Source organism: Pseudorca crassidens, chromosome 3, assembly GCF_039906515.1.
Source record: "Pseudorca crassidens isolate mPseCra1 chromosome 3, mPseCra1.hap1, whole genome shotgun sequence".
Classification (NCBI taxonomy): domain Eukaryota; kingdom Metazoa; phylum Chordata; class Mammalia; order Artiodactyla; family Delphinidae; genus Pseudorca; species Pseudorca crassidens.
The window spans coordinates 83,446,997-83,465,495 of record NC_090298.1 but is presented as its reverse complement, the minus strand read 5'-3'; the positions used below and the strand labels follow the sequence as shown (position 1 = coordinate 83,465,495).

The 18,499-nt window shown below is 38.1% G+C and overlaps 1 protein-coding gene across 17 annotated transcripts in view; it reads right to left on the bottom strand.

The window, feature by feature from the left end:
• The window catches only part of PAM (peptidylglycine alpha-amidating monooxygenase), a 280,435-nt gene that overhangs the window by 142,454 nt on the left and 119,482 nt on the right, over positions 1-18,499 (bottom strand). For 14 of the 17 annotated variants that reach the window (XM_067731350.1, XM_067731347.1, XM_067731354.1 and 11 more), the window contains 2 exons: positions 8,757-9,201; positions 7,687-7,807 (listed from right to left, as the gene is read on the bottom strand). In XM_067731350.1, the coding sequence (XP_067587451.1) occupies positions 7,687-7,807; positions 8,757-8,845 (210 nt within the window). In that variant the 5' untranslated portion in view covers positions 8,846-9,201. Of the gene's footprint in view, positions 1-7,686; positions 7,808-8,756; positions 9,202-17,613; positions 17,671-18,499 lie in introns of all 17 variants that reach the window. The other 3 variants (XM_067731349.1, XM_067731348.1, XM_067731351.1) reach the window with 1 other exon arrangement.

The following is an 18,499-nucleotide window of genomic DNA, read 5'->3' as shown; positions in this document are numbered from 1 at the left end:
AGGTTTTAGTAAAAATAAAGGTGAAGCATCATAATTTAAACTTAACAATTAGCAATGAGCTACATGAAACTTTAATTTGCCATTTACAAGATCCATTTAACATTTTTGTATTCTATTTATTTGTCTAGTTGAGCCTTGCTGTTAAAACAAGGGGTGAATTATACAAATAAATACAACTTAAGAATTTGACATGTAGCATCCTAAATGATACCAATCCTGAACATTCAAAAGAGAAAGTGGAAAAAACAATTTAATGTGACGCAGCTAAGTAAACAAAAAAGGGCCTGGTAACCGTCCTTTCTAATAATCACAAAATTCTCTTTGCTATTAGCTTCTCCATTGGTAAAATAGATAATATTACGTCCTCAGTTTGGGGAGGGGAAAGGGTATAGCATTTTAATCTCCTTTGTTGCTCTTTTTCCAAATCTTGGAATTTTATACACTTTGCCTAAGTCTTCCTAAATAAAAAGCAAATACTAGTCCAGAATTTGGATATTTCTTGATTTCCCTTCTTCAATAACAAGATCACCATCCTCCTTCTATTTTTTCAGAAAGGGAAAAAAAATAAGAACAGAGGAAAAAGAAACACTAAAAGCCATAAGTCATGTTCATTTTAAGACAACGACTTAATGGAACCAGTTTTCACTCATAGTCTATTTTTTCCTGCAACAGAAACGCACTGGTGTAGGACTTGCTACTGGAGCCACCACTCCTGTCTTTCACACTCTTGGCCTCACAATTCTTAATATTTTCCAGACGGCTTCTCACAGTCAAATCCCATTAGCCATGTTTGTTCAAGTGTACAGATTGGATCAGAAGAGGTGTAGGGGCAGACAGGCCAGAGGACTAGAGAAGGTAAGAAGGAACTGATTGCTAATCACACAGAGGTGGTCAGGGAATCCATGGGGGGTTGCAAGTTCAAGCTCTGGAGTCAGGTGGGGACTGGCATTTCCCAGCAATCACCCAGCTGCTTTAGGAAGAGCTCGGATCCATTCTCTACAATGAGTATAACAGATAACCTACGGCTGGTGCCCAGACGGCTGAGGTTAATTTTCTCCTTTTGTGCAATGAGGCTTAAGCAGAAAGTCAAGCTGGCCTGTGAGGAGAAATGGAGAAATGGAAGTGTGGGGTGTCTCCCTTCCTTTAATTTTTGTGTCCAAAAGAAAAAAGAGTTTTTATTTTTAAAAAATGCAAATATTATTACATACTAATAACTAGAGCAGAGACAAGTAAATTGCAAACCCCGAAGAACTGAAAATTATTCCAGTAAAGCCTCACTTTTCTGGGCTCCTTTCTAATTTTGTCCTGAATTTTAAACACTAACTAGGGACACTTTTTTTTTTCCCCATAATGATTGAATTAAAAATATATAGATTTGGGACTTCCCTGGTGGCACAGTGGTTGGGAGTCTGCCTGCCAGTGCAGGGGACAAGGGTTCAATCCTTGGTCCGGGAAGATCCCACATGCTGCAGAGCAACTAAGCCTGTGCGCCACAACTACTGAGCTTGTGCTCTATAGAGCCCGCGAGCCACAACTGCTGAGCCTGCGTGCCGCAACTGCTGAGGCCCACGTGCCTGGAGCCCGTGCTCCACAACAGAAGAGGCCACCGCAGTGAGAAGCCCACACACCGCAGCAAAGAGTAGACCCCGCTTGCCACAACTACAGAAAGCCCATGTATCCCCCAAATCAGCCATAAGGCAAACTTCTGTATAACTAAGTGACTTTACATGAAAAGGTTTAATCAGCATTCTGAACATAAATGAAAGCACCACCACAATTCTGCATTTACCTTGTGTATTACCTCTTTGATAAGCATATATCCTGAGGAAATGGTGTTTATAAGTGATGCTATGATAATAGCTTGATGTTTTAAAACTGATTTCTTAAACTAGTGCAGTAAGAAAAGACTGTGAAAGCTGGGTTCTCATTATGTGGTTGTACATGCCTTGTGGAGGTAAGCAGACTTTCTCCCTTCTTCTGTTAGAAAATGAAAAAGTTAAAATATATTAGTAAACATTTTCTAATGGTTCTTCATTGGGGAGAAAAAAGCAAAGGGAAACATCGAGGGAAGCTCTTGAGAAAATTTTGTAGGGAGTATTTTGTTCATTCTGGTTTTATTTCAACAACTACATTCTTTCACCATTATTTTAAAACAAGTGACAACTTAAGGCTCTAATTTCAAGTTTTTCAACTTGTTGCTCTGGGTTGTCTGATCTTTAAACTCAGAATTGTTCTATTTTCTTTCATTCCTGGTGATAGACATTTGTGCTTAGGAACACAGAGGAAGACCACTTTCTGATTTTAAAGCATGATCTGTGACTCTTCAAAAGATAAAGAATGAGACCATAATTTGCAAGAGGTTCAGAAAGGAAACAGTGTATTCCTTCATAGTTCTCAAATCACTCCCAAAATAAGGGAAGAAAATGGCAGCCTAACACATCCTAATGGAAAGAAATTCAATTATTACATGGTTTCAAGTTATTAGGTTCAGGAGAAAATATTTAATTTTTGTAAAATTGTATTTTTTACAAATTAGTTTACATTTGTGAATCCTTAAACCAAGACTGCAGAGGACCTATGTGGCACAAATAACAATTAAATAAAATGCTATGTAAACACAGGATTTGAAAGGGCTTAAGAGTAAGAGTAATTTTTTAATAAGGTCAATGTACAAAGTTCTCAGCAAAGTGAGGAAATCTAGGCTGATTTCAAATAAATATAGAAAAAAATTAAGGTATCATACTTATGAAATTCCTTTTGATAACTTCTTTTCTAGGCATAAAAGATATATAAGAACTTTGAGAAGAACACACATCCATCCTCAGTGTTCATTCTCTGATCGTAAGGGCTATTTTTAATGGAAATTACTTAAGAATAAGCACACTGAAAGATTTACTTCCTTGCTTACTTTCCCCAGGTTTCTTTTACCCCAGTTCATACTTCCTATTCTTCTTCATTGGCCACCTTTCCTCTCCTTATTATGATGTCTTACCTTCTCCATGAAGTAATTACTGGAAGTAAAGGGCTGGCAATTTCCTTCTCATCTTAAGGTTCTTTCACATTTCCCTCAACACACAAAATAACAATGAATTCATATTTTGTAAGAACTTAGCCCATACAGGGCAACTGAACAATGCCACTGGTATTACCTTGCTCAGTCCTCACAAGAACCCTGGGTACGTACTATTATTTTTTATTTTTTATGTTTTATTTTTTGAGGCACACGGGCCTCTCACCGCTGTGGCCTCTCCCGTTGCGGAGCACAGGCTCCGGACGCATAGGCTCAGCGGCCGTGGCTCACGGGCCCAGCCGCTCCGCGGCACGCGGGATCCTCCCGGACCGGGGCATGAACCCGCATCCCCTGCATCGGCAGGCGGACTCTCAACCACGGCGCCACCAGGGAAGCCCGGTACGTACTATTATTATTCTGTCTACAGATAAAGGAGCAGGACCAGCTAGTTAAGAAAATTCCTGAGTTGACACTACAAGAGCTGGGACAAAAATGCTGTCAGCCTGGTTCCAAAACCTACATTCTAGCCCACTAGATTTGGCTGATATTGAGACAATATACTTTATGTCAACTCACTGTAATTATGTCTTATTTATTTTATTTTATAATCAACCCCCCATGGGATAGTTAACACATCAAATTGATGATAGCACCTTACAATGACCATGAGCTGGCAGCTTATCAAATTATTTTGTTTGTTGAGATGACAGCTGGTGACAGCAAAAACCCACAGGGGCCCTTGGTTAGAAAGAAAATCAAATGAGGAAGAAAAAGTGTTAAAAGAAAGAGTCTCAAAATATCACCACTTCAAGGCTCTGGATTTGAAGCCAGTGCCATCAGACACCAGATTCTACTTACTTTACCTCTATTCTAGGCTACTTAAAAGCTGCTTACTCTTCTCCCTAATCTTCCCAAAGCCCGAAAAACACCGATTAACAAGAAATTTATTAAAGAGGATGGAAATTATTTTTTGAAATTTCAAGTCAGAAGACAAAGAGTGAGCTCACTTTGAATATAAAATTGACATTGCAATAGATAATAAACTACTTTCCCTAGACTCTCCGAAGCTGGTTTAATGGGAGCAATTTTTTAAAAGGCTGCTTTGAAGTCTATGGTATGGCTGAATGGACTGCGTCTCAGAGGTCTGACATGATTGGATATTCTTTGGTAAGACACCAATCTAGATCTGTATTCCATCAACAAAATTAGTTAGTTGTACTATCTGAATTATAGCTAAGGTTCTTTCCACCTCTACTCTACATCTGCTTGTTTCGCTATCCAAGCCTACCTAACAAACTCAAGTTCCCCAAGGAAAACACTTAAATCAGATTCACTGATGCATCATTCATTATTGCCAAAACTTAAGATTTACTTTATGAAAAAAAAATCTGTTGAGTGAATATATCTCTTTAACTAACTTGGTCTGCTTCAATTAACAACTCAAGGTCTGGGTCCTCAGTTCCTTCTTCCCTTAACCTTTGTTGCTCTTCTTGATCTTCTGCCATCAAAAAAAATACATTTTAACTTCTCAAGGCCCTTCCTTATTTCTATGCTTTCCTTATATGATATTTTCTTATATGATTTTTTAAATGTTCTGGTCTTCATATTATAGTTATTCTTGATTTCTTCTTCCTTTTTTTTTTTTGTTGTTCTTTATCAGTTTCTCCATGTTTTTTGGCCAACTGTTCTTATTCCCTTCCATCGTTTATTTTTGTCCTCTAATAGTTGTTCTTTCTTTCTTTGCCTTCTTAGCTCCTTTTCTCTTAAGGATCTGTATTAAACTTAGTTTCATCTGCATTTTAAGAAAAGAATACTTTCTCCACCAAAAGTATTCACACTATCACAGTTCTGGATCTTCCTCACTAAGAACACAGAGTTTAGGAGGAAAGGGTTTCTGGGGTTTCTGTATCCATCTCTTCCTGGGTACACTCAACAGGAGTATAATTACCACTTCTCATGAAGGTTTATTAGGTATATGACCTATATGTCAGCCGGATCAAGTCAGTAAATACTCGTGGCATGTGGTCAATAGAAAGTGGAAGAAACATTCAACAACCAGTTCTGAGCTGACCAGACAGAACAAGGGAATCTCTTACCCAGTTAGGCAGCTTGTTACAAGTCAGAGAAAACCCAACTTAGTCTGGTTGAAACAAGAAAGGCTAACATAAAGGAAAACTGCCTAAGTAGCAATGTCAGCAAGAACCTCTGTTCTTTCAGTCTTTGCATTGCTGTCTATGGTATTAGTTTTGTTCTAGACATGGCTCCTCTCGTGAACTCAGCAGACCCTAGGACTACATGCCCTTTGCTCACATGCAACAAAAACATGCGTTCCCAGCAAAAGATCTGATCGGACTGGTCTAGGTCACACACCTTCTTCTCAACCAGTCACTGTGGAAGCAGAAGTGGAATGCAGTGATTTCCTAATCCTACTCTATGTACTCCACCTCTGGATCCTGGGTAGACAGCTCCAGGAACCACATGGTTTCAGAGAAGCAGCAACGAGGAACTGTATTCTGGGAAGGCAACCAGCAAATGTCCACTGCACGAGGCAAAGCTGAATGCAGCTAGTGCAAAATAACAAGCTGTAATTTACTTGTTAATATATGTTCTTTTTTCCACAGAGTTATTTTGCTAATTACAAAAAAATGAGTTAACACATTTTACTTTACGAAAATAGAGTTCCTTTTTATTCTTTTATAATCAATTCCTTTAGGACTCTTTCTGAGAATGTTCACCCCAACAGTTACCTATTATTATTATTAAATAATTTAAATGTTTTTACTGTAAAATAATGAGAAGAAGAAACACAATAATAACAAACTACAACAAACTATTATTTGAGAAAATAATGATATTTTTGTAGGAGAAGAGTGCTTAAAGACTAATTAGTTTGGGCTTCCCCCGTGGTGCAGTGGTTGAGAGTCTACCTGCTAATGCAGGGGACACAGGTTCGAGCTCTGGTCTGGGAAGATCCCACGTGCCGCGGAGCGGCTAGGCCCGTGAGCCACAACTACTGAGCCTGCACGTCTAGAGCCTGTGCTCCGCAACGGGAGAGACCGCGATAGTGAGAGGCCCGTGCACCGCGATGAAGAATGGCTCCCACTTGCCATAACTAGAGAAAGCCCTCTCACAGAAATGAAGACCCAACACAGACAAAAATTAAAAAAAAAGACTAATTAGTGAATTTTTTTTTTAAATATTTATTTATTTGGTTGTGCCGGGTCTTACTTGCAACAGGTGGGCTCCTTAGTTGTGGCATGCAAACTCTTAGTTGTGGCATGCATGTGGGATCTAGTTCCCTGACCAGGGATCAAGCCCAGGCCCCCTGCACCACCAGGGAAGTCCCATGAATATTTTTAAAAAGTAACATAATGCCACTTTAAACAAATATACAGGAAAAATCACTTTTAAAAGTGAGAAGAGAAAGAAGAATCACATTTCATAAGTGAGCAACTATCACTGTTCTCTCTTATTCCCAATCTCATTATATCTCTTTTTACTAAGTACTAAATAAAGACCTTATAAAATTAAAGGCCAGGACACTAATAACTAAACACACAGAAGAGTAATTTGCCTGGTCATTTGTGGATGGGCAGGGGTGAGGAGGTGAGGGCCAATTTGACAACAGTAGTTATTTATAGACACTTAGACCATACACGGGTATTGTATTCAAATAAATGCATGCCAATCCTTAGTCCTTCAAAAAGACCACGTGTATTTTCTTAGAGCTTCCGAATGTCAATTTCAAAAGAATTCTCCCCAATACGTAGAATACCTTTATTTTCTCAGTACTTTAAAATAGAAGAAAGAAAAGAAAAATAGAATGTTATCTGCAACAATGAGTCATCAGCCACTGCAGCTCTACAACACCCAGGTCTTCCCCTGTCTCTGCAGCGCTTCAAAAGAGGAAGACTATCTTTTAATGACGCACATAAATCCCTGCACTGCCTGGCTGAAAAGCATAATTAATTCTGGCCTTTTTATGCTTAATGAAACACCTTGCTCACATGACAGCGGTGGGTTTGAGCTTCTCGTGTATACCTAAAATAGGGAAAGCCCCAGCAACAACCCAGTTCTACTCAAAATGCTGTGTAAGTCACGGTGGTATGAATTCTGCTACTACTTCAAAATATATCTCTCATGACAAGCAAATCACTCTAAAGAAAACTCACAATCAACCACCTGCATGAACAGTTTTTTTTAAACTTTTAAAAGTGTGGAATGTTTTATTTTTCGAATTCTTGGCAGTAAACACATGCTTTTATTTCTCAACTTGTGGCTGCGATAGAAGGGTATTTAAACAACCTAATCTCTTAGATGCAGCTGCTCAATATCATTTCCCTTTATTAGAATAATTTTTCATATTTTAATATACACTTACATGCTGCATTTCGAAGGCTATTACTTCACTGAGAATTTCAAAACAAATTTTCAAGGTTACATTTCAAAACACAAATAATATGGGTAAACTTTTTAGAAAGAAATTTAACTGAAAGATTTACCTTAAAAAACGTACTCCTCTTTATAATATTCAATTATTCTAGCCCTATTTGAGGAGTCTTGAAAGCAAATGCCTACTTTTCAAACACGTTACTACTGCTGTAAATGCAGTTTCTTTGCTTTAATTATAGAATGTATACAGAACATGTGAATAATGAAATAAGAATTCCTCTCACCTGTTTGGGAGTAACCCCAGGCATGCGAATATCCAATGCAAAATCTGATGAATCAACAGGAATTACTGGTCTGGTGGTACCAAGACATTCATTAGAAAATGATCTGGTAGTTTCTTTAAACCTGAAAAAAGAAGACAATTTCAATATCCTTGAACATAATGGTATCTTATGCTCATCTGGACGTGAGAAAGGGAAAAAAAAAAAGGAATTCTATGACTTTAAAGATTGTTGATTTAGACCTAATGAAAAGATGTAATAACCACATAACATTCTATAATATTCTCAGAACTGCATTGTGTAGTTCAAGAGCAATATATACCCAACTTGAGAGCAAAATATAATCAAAGCAACCTACATTTAAAACTTAATTCAATAAAAATTTGTCAAATATACATTTGTTTCTAGTTAATGAAAGTACAGTATAAATAAATTATAATTATCACAGGCCTGTCAATCCTCTAATGGCAGAAATATTAACTACAAGCCAGTAAGTGATTATTTTATGAATGTCCAGTATTACTAGTCAGCAACAAAAAACCAACAGTAATGTTGCTAGGAGGTGGAGTTTTATGGGGGTGGGGGGAAGACTGTGATGTGAATTACAAATGTACAGGTGCATAAATATTTAACATAGTAATTATGAGGAGTGTGTATACAGCTCAATGTTTTCTCGTGAGCTATTACAGTCCATGATCTGCTTCTCCCCACCAGTTACCTACCTTTATATTTTATTCTTCGGGCTGTTATAAACAAGAAGGCATTCAAGTCTAAACGACTATACTGTAGTTTCTGAAATATCTCCCCAAGAGGGAGTGATTAGTATTGGAAATCACAACTTCTAAGTGGAGTTTTGAAAGCCAGTGCAGCTTGGCTACAAAACAGTGGGCTTTTTCTGCAAGGGGGACTTTTACAAGAAGTTATTGTGCTAAAATTCCAAGTGATTTCAGCAAAGTTAATCAACCATGTATATTTCTCCAACACTCCGGTTCATAAGTGATTACATTTTTCAGGAGCATGCACAGAAACCATCCAAACATTTCGCCTGTTTAAAAACAAAAACAAACACCCACCTCTTAAAGACAGAAAGTGGGCTTCTGAAACCCAAACAGCTGCTTTGAAAAACAAGGAGGAGAACTAGCAGGCTACGAAAGCCAGCCATGGCCACGCCGCTCCGGCCCCGCCGGGAGGACCCGGCAGCGCAGCGCTGGGCTGGGGCCGGCGGTCGGGCAGCGGCGCCGCCAGCAGCCGCTACTTCATGGCCGGGGAGCGGCGGGCGTCCGGCGACGGCCACACACCATCTGCCTGCGAGAGCTGCGAGGTGTCTGGATCAAGAGCCGCAGGCAGAACCCCGTGGGAAGGCGGTACTTTTGTCAGGTCCGCAAGCGGAAGCTCTCCTCCCTTCAGAGCTGCTTTCTGCCCTGGTGCTGGGGCTAGACGTGAGTGTTCCTTATCACTCGGGGATGACAGGGACTGTGAGGGATATCACACAAACCCGCGTCAGTCATCATTCAGAACCTGCAAAAATAGAAGCAGATAATGGATGACTAACACGTTACAGCATTTGTGCTCAGCAAATCCCAGCTGAGGTTCTTCAATACATTAGTAGTTTCACAAGCTTGAGCCCAAGCCTGGTGAAAATGCTGGTCTGTTGATCTCCCTCCCCCAAGATCAGCCCCCAAGATTTCAAAAAACCCCATAGCCCCTGTTCTGCCTTTTCCTCTTTCCTCCTCCCTCACACCCATTCTCTCCTTTTCTCTTCTACTTCTTTCCCCCTTTTACCTCACAACCACCCCAGGCTCCGGATTTCTTCTCCTTACTTCCTATGTCACTCCCTTCTATTATCAAAAATGCACTTAATACCTCTGCTGAATGTAAACAAAGATACTCACACAAATGATAGGCTAAGGCACAAGAAAAGGAAAAAAAGAAACTAAGGCACAGACAAAGCACTTGGATACAACAGTAATCAGATAGAAAAAGACTTTGAGAACAAAGGCATGTTTACATATATGCATCACAGAGCTATAGATCCAAGAAGAAAGATACCCTCTGCCAAGAATGATCACCACAGAAGTAATTGCTGAAGTTCTCAGAATTGCTTTAAAACAAATCAAAAATCCATAGCTAACACAATATATGAAATGTAAGCACCTACTAAAAAATCCTGCATCTAATATACAAAGTAATAATTCCTTACTTACAAGGCATGCCTCCCAAAAGATATTCTTTCCTGAATAAGGTTTGGAGACTTACAATGCAATACAATTAGAAGCAGTAAGGAGAATCTCAGCTGGCTCCCACATGAATTTTATATACAAAGGATATGATCAAAACCTTTACATTAATATAAATGACAGGCCATACGGAACTAATGCAACATCTCAACATTTTGTCAAGAGGACTCAACTAGGCTAAATTTTAAAATATTTGTGTTTAGACTTTACTCTTGTTCTGAATATATTTCAGACTATGTATCAAGTATGTACATTTTAGCAAGGTATTATTTTAAAATGTATCATTCACAATATAAAAATACATTCAAAGGAAAAGATGTCTTAAAGTTCTATTTTAATCAGTAATTATAAACATGATTTGGTGAATCACAAATAAATCCATTGGCTAGATGAATAACAGTTAGAAGCAAAAATCAGTAAGATCATTAGAAGTGCTCTACAATAATAAGTTAGCCTCTAAATCATCCTCTGGAAATCACAAGATACTGAAGCTAATCTAAACAAAGCAAAACAAACAAAAAATCAAACAAACACTAAGCTAAAACAAACAAAAAAGCATGACCTAAACTTTAAGTCAGAGGAGTTCATGGTCATTGCTTTCTAGAAGAAACATACCTTACACCAAATATAAATAAAACATGCTTGAATATCCAACCTATCCAAGGGTGCTTGAGGCTCACCAGCAACCAAGAACCACAGTTAATTTACACAAGCAATGACATTTTTAAAAGACTGATGATACTTGTTTGAACTTTCTCTTTGGCTTGCTATGTGAGCTTTCAGAACAAAAGCCTTTAGTTTTGTCTGAATCCTGTGGGTAAAAGAAAGAACTTATGGGGGAAGAGAAACAACTGGTCTGAAGGCTATGCTATTGCTTTTGTTTACAACAAAATATAATCCTGTAAAATGACAAGGCTTAACATTCCCTGAAGTTCTTCTTTTTCTTTAAATATATATGAAGAAGGGATTATATTTTATTATTTCATGCAGAACAGGATTCAAGGACAGTCCTTCTTCTAGTTGGCAGGGAGATTTGCTATTACACAAACACTTGAAAACAAATTTAGTATTAAAATTCTCTAAAAGGAACACATCCTTAAGTACTAGTCTTTGAAAAAAATTCCACTTATCCCTCTGATTGATTTTATTACCTTTGATGTCCCTGAACCGCCCACTAAAAGAAAAGGGAACTGAAATTGTGGGTAAAAGCAAAGTTGCTACTTGCAGCCATGAACAGAACAAAAGGTCTTACAGAAATGAAAGCTAATTATGCTTTTTGGTTCTTGATGCCTTGTAAACTAAAGACAAAATACAAATCATCATATGAAAAAAATCATGTCTAATCATTTCATTTGTTATTTTACAATGACTGATAATTGTGGAATATATGTGTGTGTGTATGTATGTGTGTGTGTGTATATATATATATATATTATTCAAATCTTAGTATTCTTGTTTAGGATAAAAAAATTCAACATAGATTTCCTTGAGATAATTCAAAAAAACACACTTAATTTCATATTTTGTACAAAATATTATAATATATTTTGGAATTTTATAAAATGAATAAAAGTAAAAGAGAATGTAGTCTATTAAGGGAGATCCTCATCTTCTCACAAGTAATATAAGGTAAGTTTAGAATGTACTATTCCCATGAGAGTACTATAAAAGGGACTCAGGGAATTTTGAGGAAGGAAAGATCATTTCAATCTTCAAGAGGAGGGTAAGAAAAAAGAGAAAGGTAAAGCAGTCTTCACTGGAAGAGGTGGTTCTGAGCAAGAGCCTGAGTGTGGTTGGGTTTCCGCTGTGAGAGACGGAGAGTGTGTATTCCAAGTGCAGGGCACAGGAGCCCAAATGGGGAGCAGAGGATGTTTGAAAAACGAGTAATAAAGGTTCTGCCTCCTAGACTCAAGCTGCAGACCCAGATTTACTATTTTATTTGTCATACAAAGCAAATATTCTGTTTACACATTATAAATAAATTCTTAGTAAGAATGATGTATAGTTTATACCTGTACAAATATTAATTCCAGGAGCCTAGTAAGGAGGACCATAAAACTCATTTGGCTTTTACAAAGTGAGCAGTCCATTCTTTTCCATTTTTATTTGAAAAAAGAAAAAAACCCAAAAAGATAGTTTACATTTGTAATTGATCAAAGAATCAAATAAATATATTGGCCATTCACTTACTGATTCATTTATCAACAAGAAAGAACCATTATAACATTGAGGCTGACAGCTTGTAAACTGAAGAAAAACTTCCTGGACTCCTGGCTCCACCGCTGACTAGCCCTGTGAAACTGGGCAAGTACTTAGCCTCTCTTTGCCTCAACTTCCTCATCTGCAAAATGGAAATAATCCTACCACCTATCTCATAGGCTTGTTAGAAGGAATAAATGAATTCATATCCTTAGAACAACACCAGACACATAATAAATGTTTGCTATTACTGTTGCTGCAACAAATATTTACTGAATGCCTAGGACTATCTTAATGTTGGGAATGGTGATAATCAAGACAGATAAAGTTTCCACTCATAGAGATTACTTTCTAGTGGGGGAAAAAACAAATGAAAATAATGACCAAATTATTGATTTCATTTTCTTTCAAGGAGATTTTATGTGGCTTCCTACAATGACTTATGATTAAACTGATTAAAGGATGCATATCCATTCGCTTAGAAATTCAACTCTAGGAATTTATTCTTGGGCAAAAATAGAACAAGGGCACAAACATGTTTATGAGGATATTCACTAACATTGTTTATAATAACAGATAACTGGATGTTTATAATAGCAAGGAACTGGAATCAATTTAAATGCCATCAATAAGAGATTGGTAAAATTTGGGGGGTGGTACCATACATCCCTTAAAAAAGGACAGGTGGGGCTTCCCTGGTGGCACAGTGGTTGAAGAGTCCGCCTGCCGATGCAGGGGACACAGGTTCGTGCCCCGGTCAGGGAAGATCCCACATGCCGCAGAGCGGCTGGGCCCGTGAGCCATGGCCGCTGAGCCTGCGCTCCGCAACGGGAGAGGCCACAACAGTGAGAGGCCCGCGTACTGCAAAAAGAAAAAAAAAAAAAAAAAAGGACAGGACAGGCGGATCTATTTTTATAGGCGAGGTCATATTCCATGACACATTGTTTTCTTTTTACATAATTTTAAAAAATGTTTAAACAATCTCAAACTTGTAGAAATGTTGCAAATACAGTACAAAAAACTTTTTTTCTTTAACCATTTGAGAGTAACCAATTGCTGACCTGATGTCTCATTACCCCTGAATTCTTTAGTGTGTAATTCCTAAAGTATATCTACTATATAACTACATGATATTTGTTTGAACTTTTGCTTTGGCTTGCTATGTGAGCTTTCAGAACAAAAGCCTTTAGTTTTGTCTGAATCCTGTGGGTAATAAAAATATTCACATTGACACATTACTATCATCTAATCCTCAGTCTCCAAACTTTGCCAGCTGTACCAATAGTATCCCTTATGGCAAAAGAATCAAGTTCAGAATGGACAATTGCATGTAAAGTTGTCAAGTCTCTACTTAGTCTCCTTCACTCCAGGACAGTTTCTGTCTTTAAATTTTATGCCCTTGACTCTATTGAAGATTGCAGGCCAGTTATTTTGCAGAATGCCTCTCAATTAGTGTTTGTTTTCTGCTTATTAGGACTAGATTCAGGTTGTGCATCTCTGCCAGGAATATCACAGAAGTGACGCTGTGTTCTTTTCACTGCATCTATATTAGTTGCCCATAGCTGCATACAAATTACTCCAAAACTTAATAGTTGAAAACAATAAACATTCTCTTGCATAGTTTCTGTGCATCGGGTAAAGAAGTAGCTTAGCTGGGTGATTCTCTCATGAGATTTCAAGCAAGATGCTGGCAATGGCTGCAGTCATCTGAAGGCTTGACTGGGGCTGGAGAATTTGCTTGCATGATGGCTCACTCACAAGGCTGGCAAGTTAGTGCTGGCTGTTGGCAAAAACAACATCTCCTCACTATGTGGCCCTCTCTCTAGGGCTTCTTGAGTGTCTTTACAACACGGCAGCTGGCTTCTCCGAAAGTAAGCAATATTTTTTGGGACTAAGCATCAGAAGTCACATACCATCACTTCTATAATATGCTATCCATTACACAAGTTGGCCAAACTCAGCATGGATGAAGTCTACCCCAGGGCATGAATGCTAGGAGATGAGAAGCTGGCTACCACAGCATCTTATTAGGTGGCTTGCAATTTTGATTTGTCCCACTACTGATGATGTTAACTTTGATCATTTAATTAAGGTGACATCTTCCAGGCTTTTCCACAGTAAAGTTACCATTTTTCCCTTTTTAATTAATATTTTTTGGTGGAGAGGTTATTTATTGACTTATAAATATTCCATTTCTCATCAAACTTTCATTTTATTCATTTATTTATTATTTCATAATGGTCGCAAAGTTTCTTATTTTATTCAGTGGGTTTTAATCTGTTACTAACTTTATTTACTTCACTTACTTTGATGCTCAAATTATCTCAGTTGTGACTCCTTTAAGCTAGCTTTTGTGTCCTTTTGACATGTCCCATCATCCTTTGAGCACTTCCTTGCTTTCTGTGCCCCCTCTCATCTGGGCTAAAAACCCTCTACCAGGCCTTGCTTTTTGTGTTTTTCATTCCACTTGGCCTTTGCGGACACCTTACACTGGGCTGCCTACACACATGGATGCCCTCCTCACCCTGCTTGGGCCATGACATCCCATGCCAGGCCACCCGTCCTGAACGCCTACCTTGCTCTGCCCCACATAACAGCTCTAGGACTGAATTTTTCAGGAAGAGAAAAGAAAGGCATTAACTTTAAAAAATCAAATTATAGAACAGTATACACATGTATTTAAAATTCTGAAGTAATATAACTCAATTAGATTTCCAATGGTCTTCAATGGGAATAGGTTAAAAAAAAAAAGATGGGGGGATGTTCACTGTCCATTTATATGCTTTTGCAGTCTTTTAACTTTCACAAGCTTATATTACTTTTGTAGCCAGAAGAAAACAGGGATATTTATACACATACATATTTATATTTAAAATACTGAATGTGATTCCACAGATTTCAATTTATGTTAATTTCTATCTGAGTTTAGGTTGTGTTTTGAAATATAACTAACTCTCCTTCTTTTCCTTGGCAAGAACTTTACAAACTAAATTTTATGGTAGTTATAGCTGTAATGCAGAGTTCCTCAAACTCAGCACTAGCAACATTTTGAGCTGAATAATTCTCTGTTGCAGAGGACTGTCTTGTTCCTTACAAGATGTTTAACAGCATCTGTGGACTCTACCCACTAGATTCCAGTTGCACTCCCTGCAGTGTGACAACCAAAAATGTCTCCAGACATTGCCAAATATCTTCTAGAAGGTCAAATCAAAAATCGCCCTTGTTGAAAACCACTGTTGTAATATGGTTCATTAAGATAAAGCTTAATTTAAATAAAATGATATAATTACACCTAAATCATTGTAAATCAATTATACTTCAATTTTTTAGGTGATATAATTCCTTTAAATACATATAATGAGATATAAATGGATTTTTTTGGTTTTTTTATAAATTTATTTATATTATTTTTTTGGCTGCGTCGGGTTTTCGTTGCTGCATGAGGGCTTCAGTAGTTGTGGCTCGTGGGCTCTAGAGCACAGGCTCAGTAGTTGTGGTGCACAGGCTTAGTTGTTCCGTGGCATGTGGGATCTTCCCAGACCAGGGCTCGAACCTGTGTCCCCTGCAGTGGCAGGCTGCGCCACCAGGGAATTCTCTATAGACTGATTTTTAAAAGTGCTTGCAGGGACTTCCCTGGTGGCACAATGGTTGAGAATCCGCCTGCCAAGGCAGGGGACACGGGTTCGAGCCCTGGTCCGGGAAGATCCCACATGCCACGGAGCAACTAAGCCCGTGCGCCACAACTACTGAGCCTGCGCTCTAGAGCCTGCTTGCCACAACTACTGATCCCACGTGCTGCAACTACTGAAGCCCACGCACCTAGAGCCTGTGCTCTGCAACAAGAGAAACCACCGCAATGAGAAGCCCACGCACTGCAATGAAGAGTAGCCCCTGCTCGCCACAACTAGAGAAAGCCCACGCGCAGCAACAAAGACCCAACGCAACCAAAAAAATGAATAAAATTTAAAAAAGATTCCACATGGAAAATAAATAAATAAATGAATAAAAAGTGCTCGCAAATATGGAACTTCTAAAGAATGGGAAAAGAATATTCATAACAGCAAGTAACATTTATCGACTTATACGCCAGATGTTGACCTTATGCGTTATTATCTCACTGAATTCTTATGACTTTTAAGTACCAGTTATTATTCCCATTTTATAGATAACAGATCTAAAGCTTAGGAAAATTAATTAACTTGCTCTGGTTACACAACAGTAGAGTAGGGATTTAAATCCTGGCTTGCAGCCTCCAGAATCTATCCTCTCAACGCATATTCTTCAACATAAAACAAACTCTCTACATTCTTAGGGGATGTTTTCTTCAAGTTCAACAAAAAGCAAATCCTCTGAATATCATTTTATTGTGAAGTAACAACAGCCAATGTTATCGAGCAATTACTATATGTCAGGCACTGTACTAATAAGCACTATATATAGATTAGCTCATCTGAATCCTTACAGCAACTCTATGAAATTTGTACCATTATCATTCCCACTTTACTGAAGTGAAAACTGGACACACAGAGTATTGGTAACTTGCCCACAGAACACAGCCAAAATATAAACACAGGCAATCTGATGTCACAGTTAAAGCCCTCACCTGCTCAGCAATAAATGTAACCTAGTCTCTTTTTTCATTCATATATTAGGAAGCATTAACACTTCCTCTACAACCTTACAAACATAACTCATTTAGCTAACTCAGAAAGAACAAATTGAAGATCTATGACAAGGGTCTAAATCTAGTCCCCAAAGTAGATTTTGTTTGGCTTGCAAGAATTTTTCCTAACTCTTCCCTTGAATTTGAATTGAGTAAACATTTCAAAATGAAAAGATTTCACATAAAAAGTGTCTCTTGAAGAGTTGTAAAAAATCTGGCATCACTGGACCCATATCTCCACATGGGAACAATTAGTTCCCTCTGCTCCCTATGTATTCCCAGATCCTGAGGCCAAGGGTATTTGTTTTAACTGACACTCAACACTGAGGTGCAGTTTTATCTGTCCATTTGTTTTGTTGTCGTTTTTTACATCTGGCCAGTTTTTCTCATTAACATTACTAGCTATACCCTAAAGTCATTTGTGTTGTGACCCCAGAGGTGCACCCTTTCTTTATGTAAGAAGGTAAACTTCACCCTACACATAGCATAGCGTTTCCCACACTCAGATATACTAAGTTGCTACTTCTTTTCTTTCCTTTTCTCTTCTTTCCTTTTCTTCCTTTCTTTGTTTTTTAAGTCTCTCTTTTAGCAAGGCACACGAAATTGAATGGCATTTTCTGCACGTGGGTTTGTTTGGGATTCATCTCTTCTAACAGGTAGTCAATTTGAAGTATTCTTCCCTTGTAAGTCAAAATTGGCTAGGTACCTATTAGAATATATAAGGTTAAACAACCTCAGGGGTACCATTCAGCATATGATTCTACTGCAATAAGAACTTGCCAACGGTAACAAATTTTACTTATTTATTTTTTTGGTTGCCATGATCCGTACCAGATGGCCTTTAAATATGTCCATTAGTCATCAAATTGTTCAGTCCTGTAAATATTTCTGTGGGGGAAAAAACAAGAGACATTATTCTTAATTAAGTTTCTCAACTTTGACTAATTCAAATGTTACTTCATAACACATGAATCTAAATTCAGTGCTAGCATACTTCAATGTAAGATAAAACAGATCCCTGTGTTCCAATCAGCACACATCCTTTTGTACCAAGGATGCACTGGAAGTTCTCAAGAGACTAGTGTACTGCACAGGAGAGCATTAACTGTTACTGATGATGTCAGAGAGGTAGAATGGCTCCTTTGCATGTGACTCATTTGCCTACCAGTATCTTTTTTTAAATTTATAAACGTGACAAAGAATTCAGTTTCATAAGTAGAGCACAAAACACTTCTGCAGCTATAGCTGCCTTCTCCTTTAAATATTCTTGTTGAGTTGGGGGCGCAGGCCATGAGCCTGGTCCTGCAGTCATTTAGCAAGGTGGGGATTTCTGTCCTAACTTACGGAGTAAGTTAGAGATGAGGGCCTGAACTTATAGGCTATCTCCATAATATGCCAATTCAAAAATTAATAAACTCTCTTCTTCCTCTTCAGTGAAGTTTTTGAGGAACTGGTTTGAAACTAATATCCAAGACTTGACTAAATTTCAAAAGTCTGTTTGTTTGTTTTTTTAATAAAGCATGAATCACTGGCTGATATAAGTACTGAAAGATCTTTCCATTACCTTTGTAATGCTTCCTTTGTGGGTCTGTGCATTATTATTTTCTGCTATTTTCAAGAGGAAGTTGTTATTGAATGAAGGATGGTAGGGTGACACATTTAAGAGCAAATATTCAGTGCCAGGCACTGGGCTTGGATGGATGTGGTCAGAAGGCGG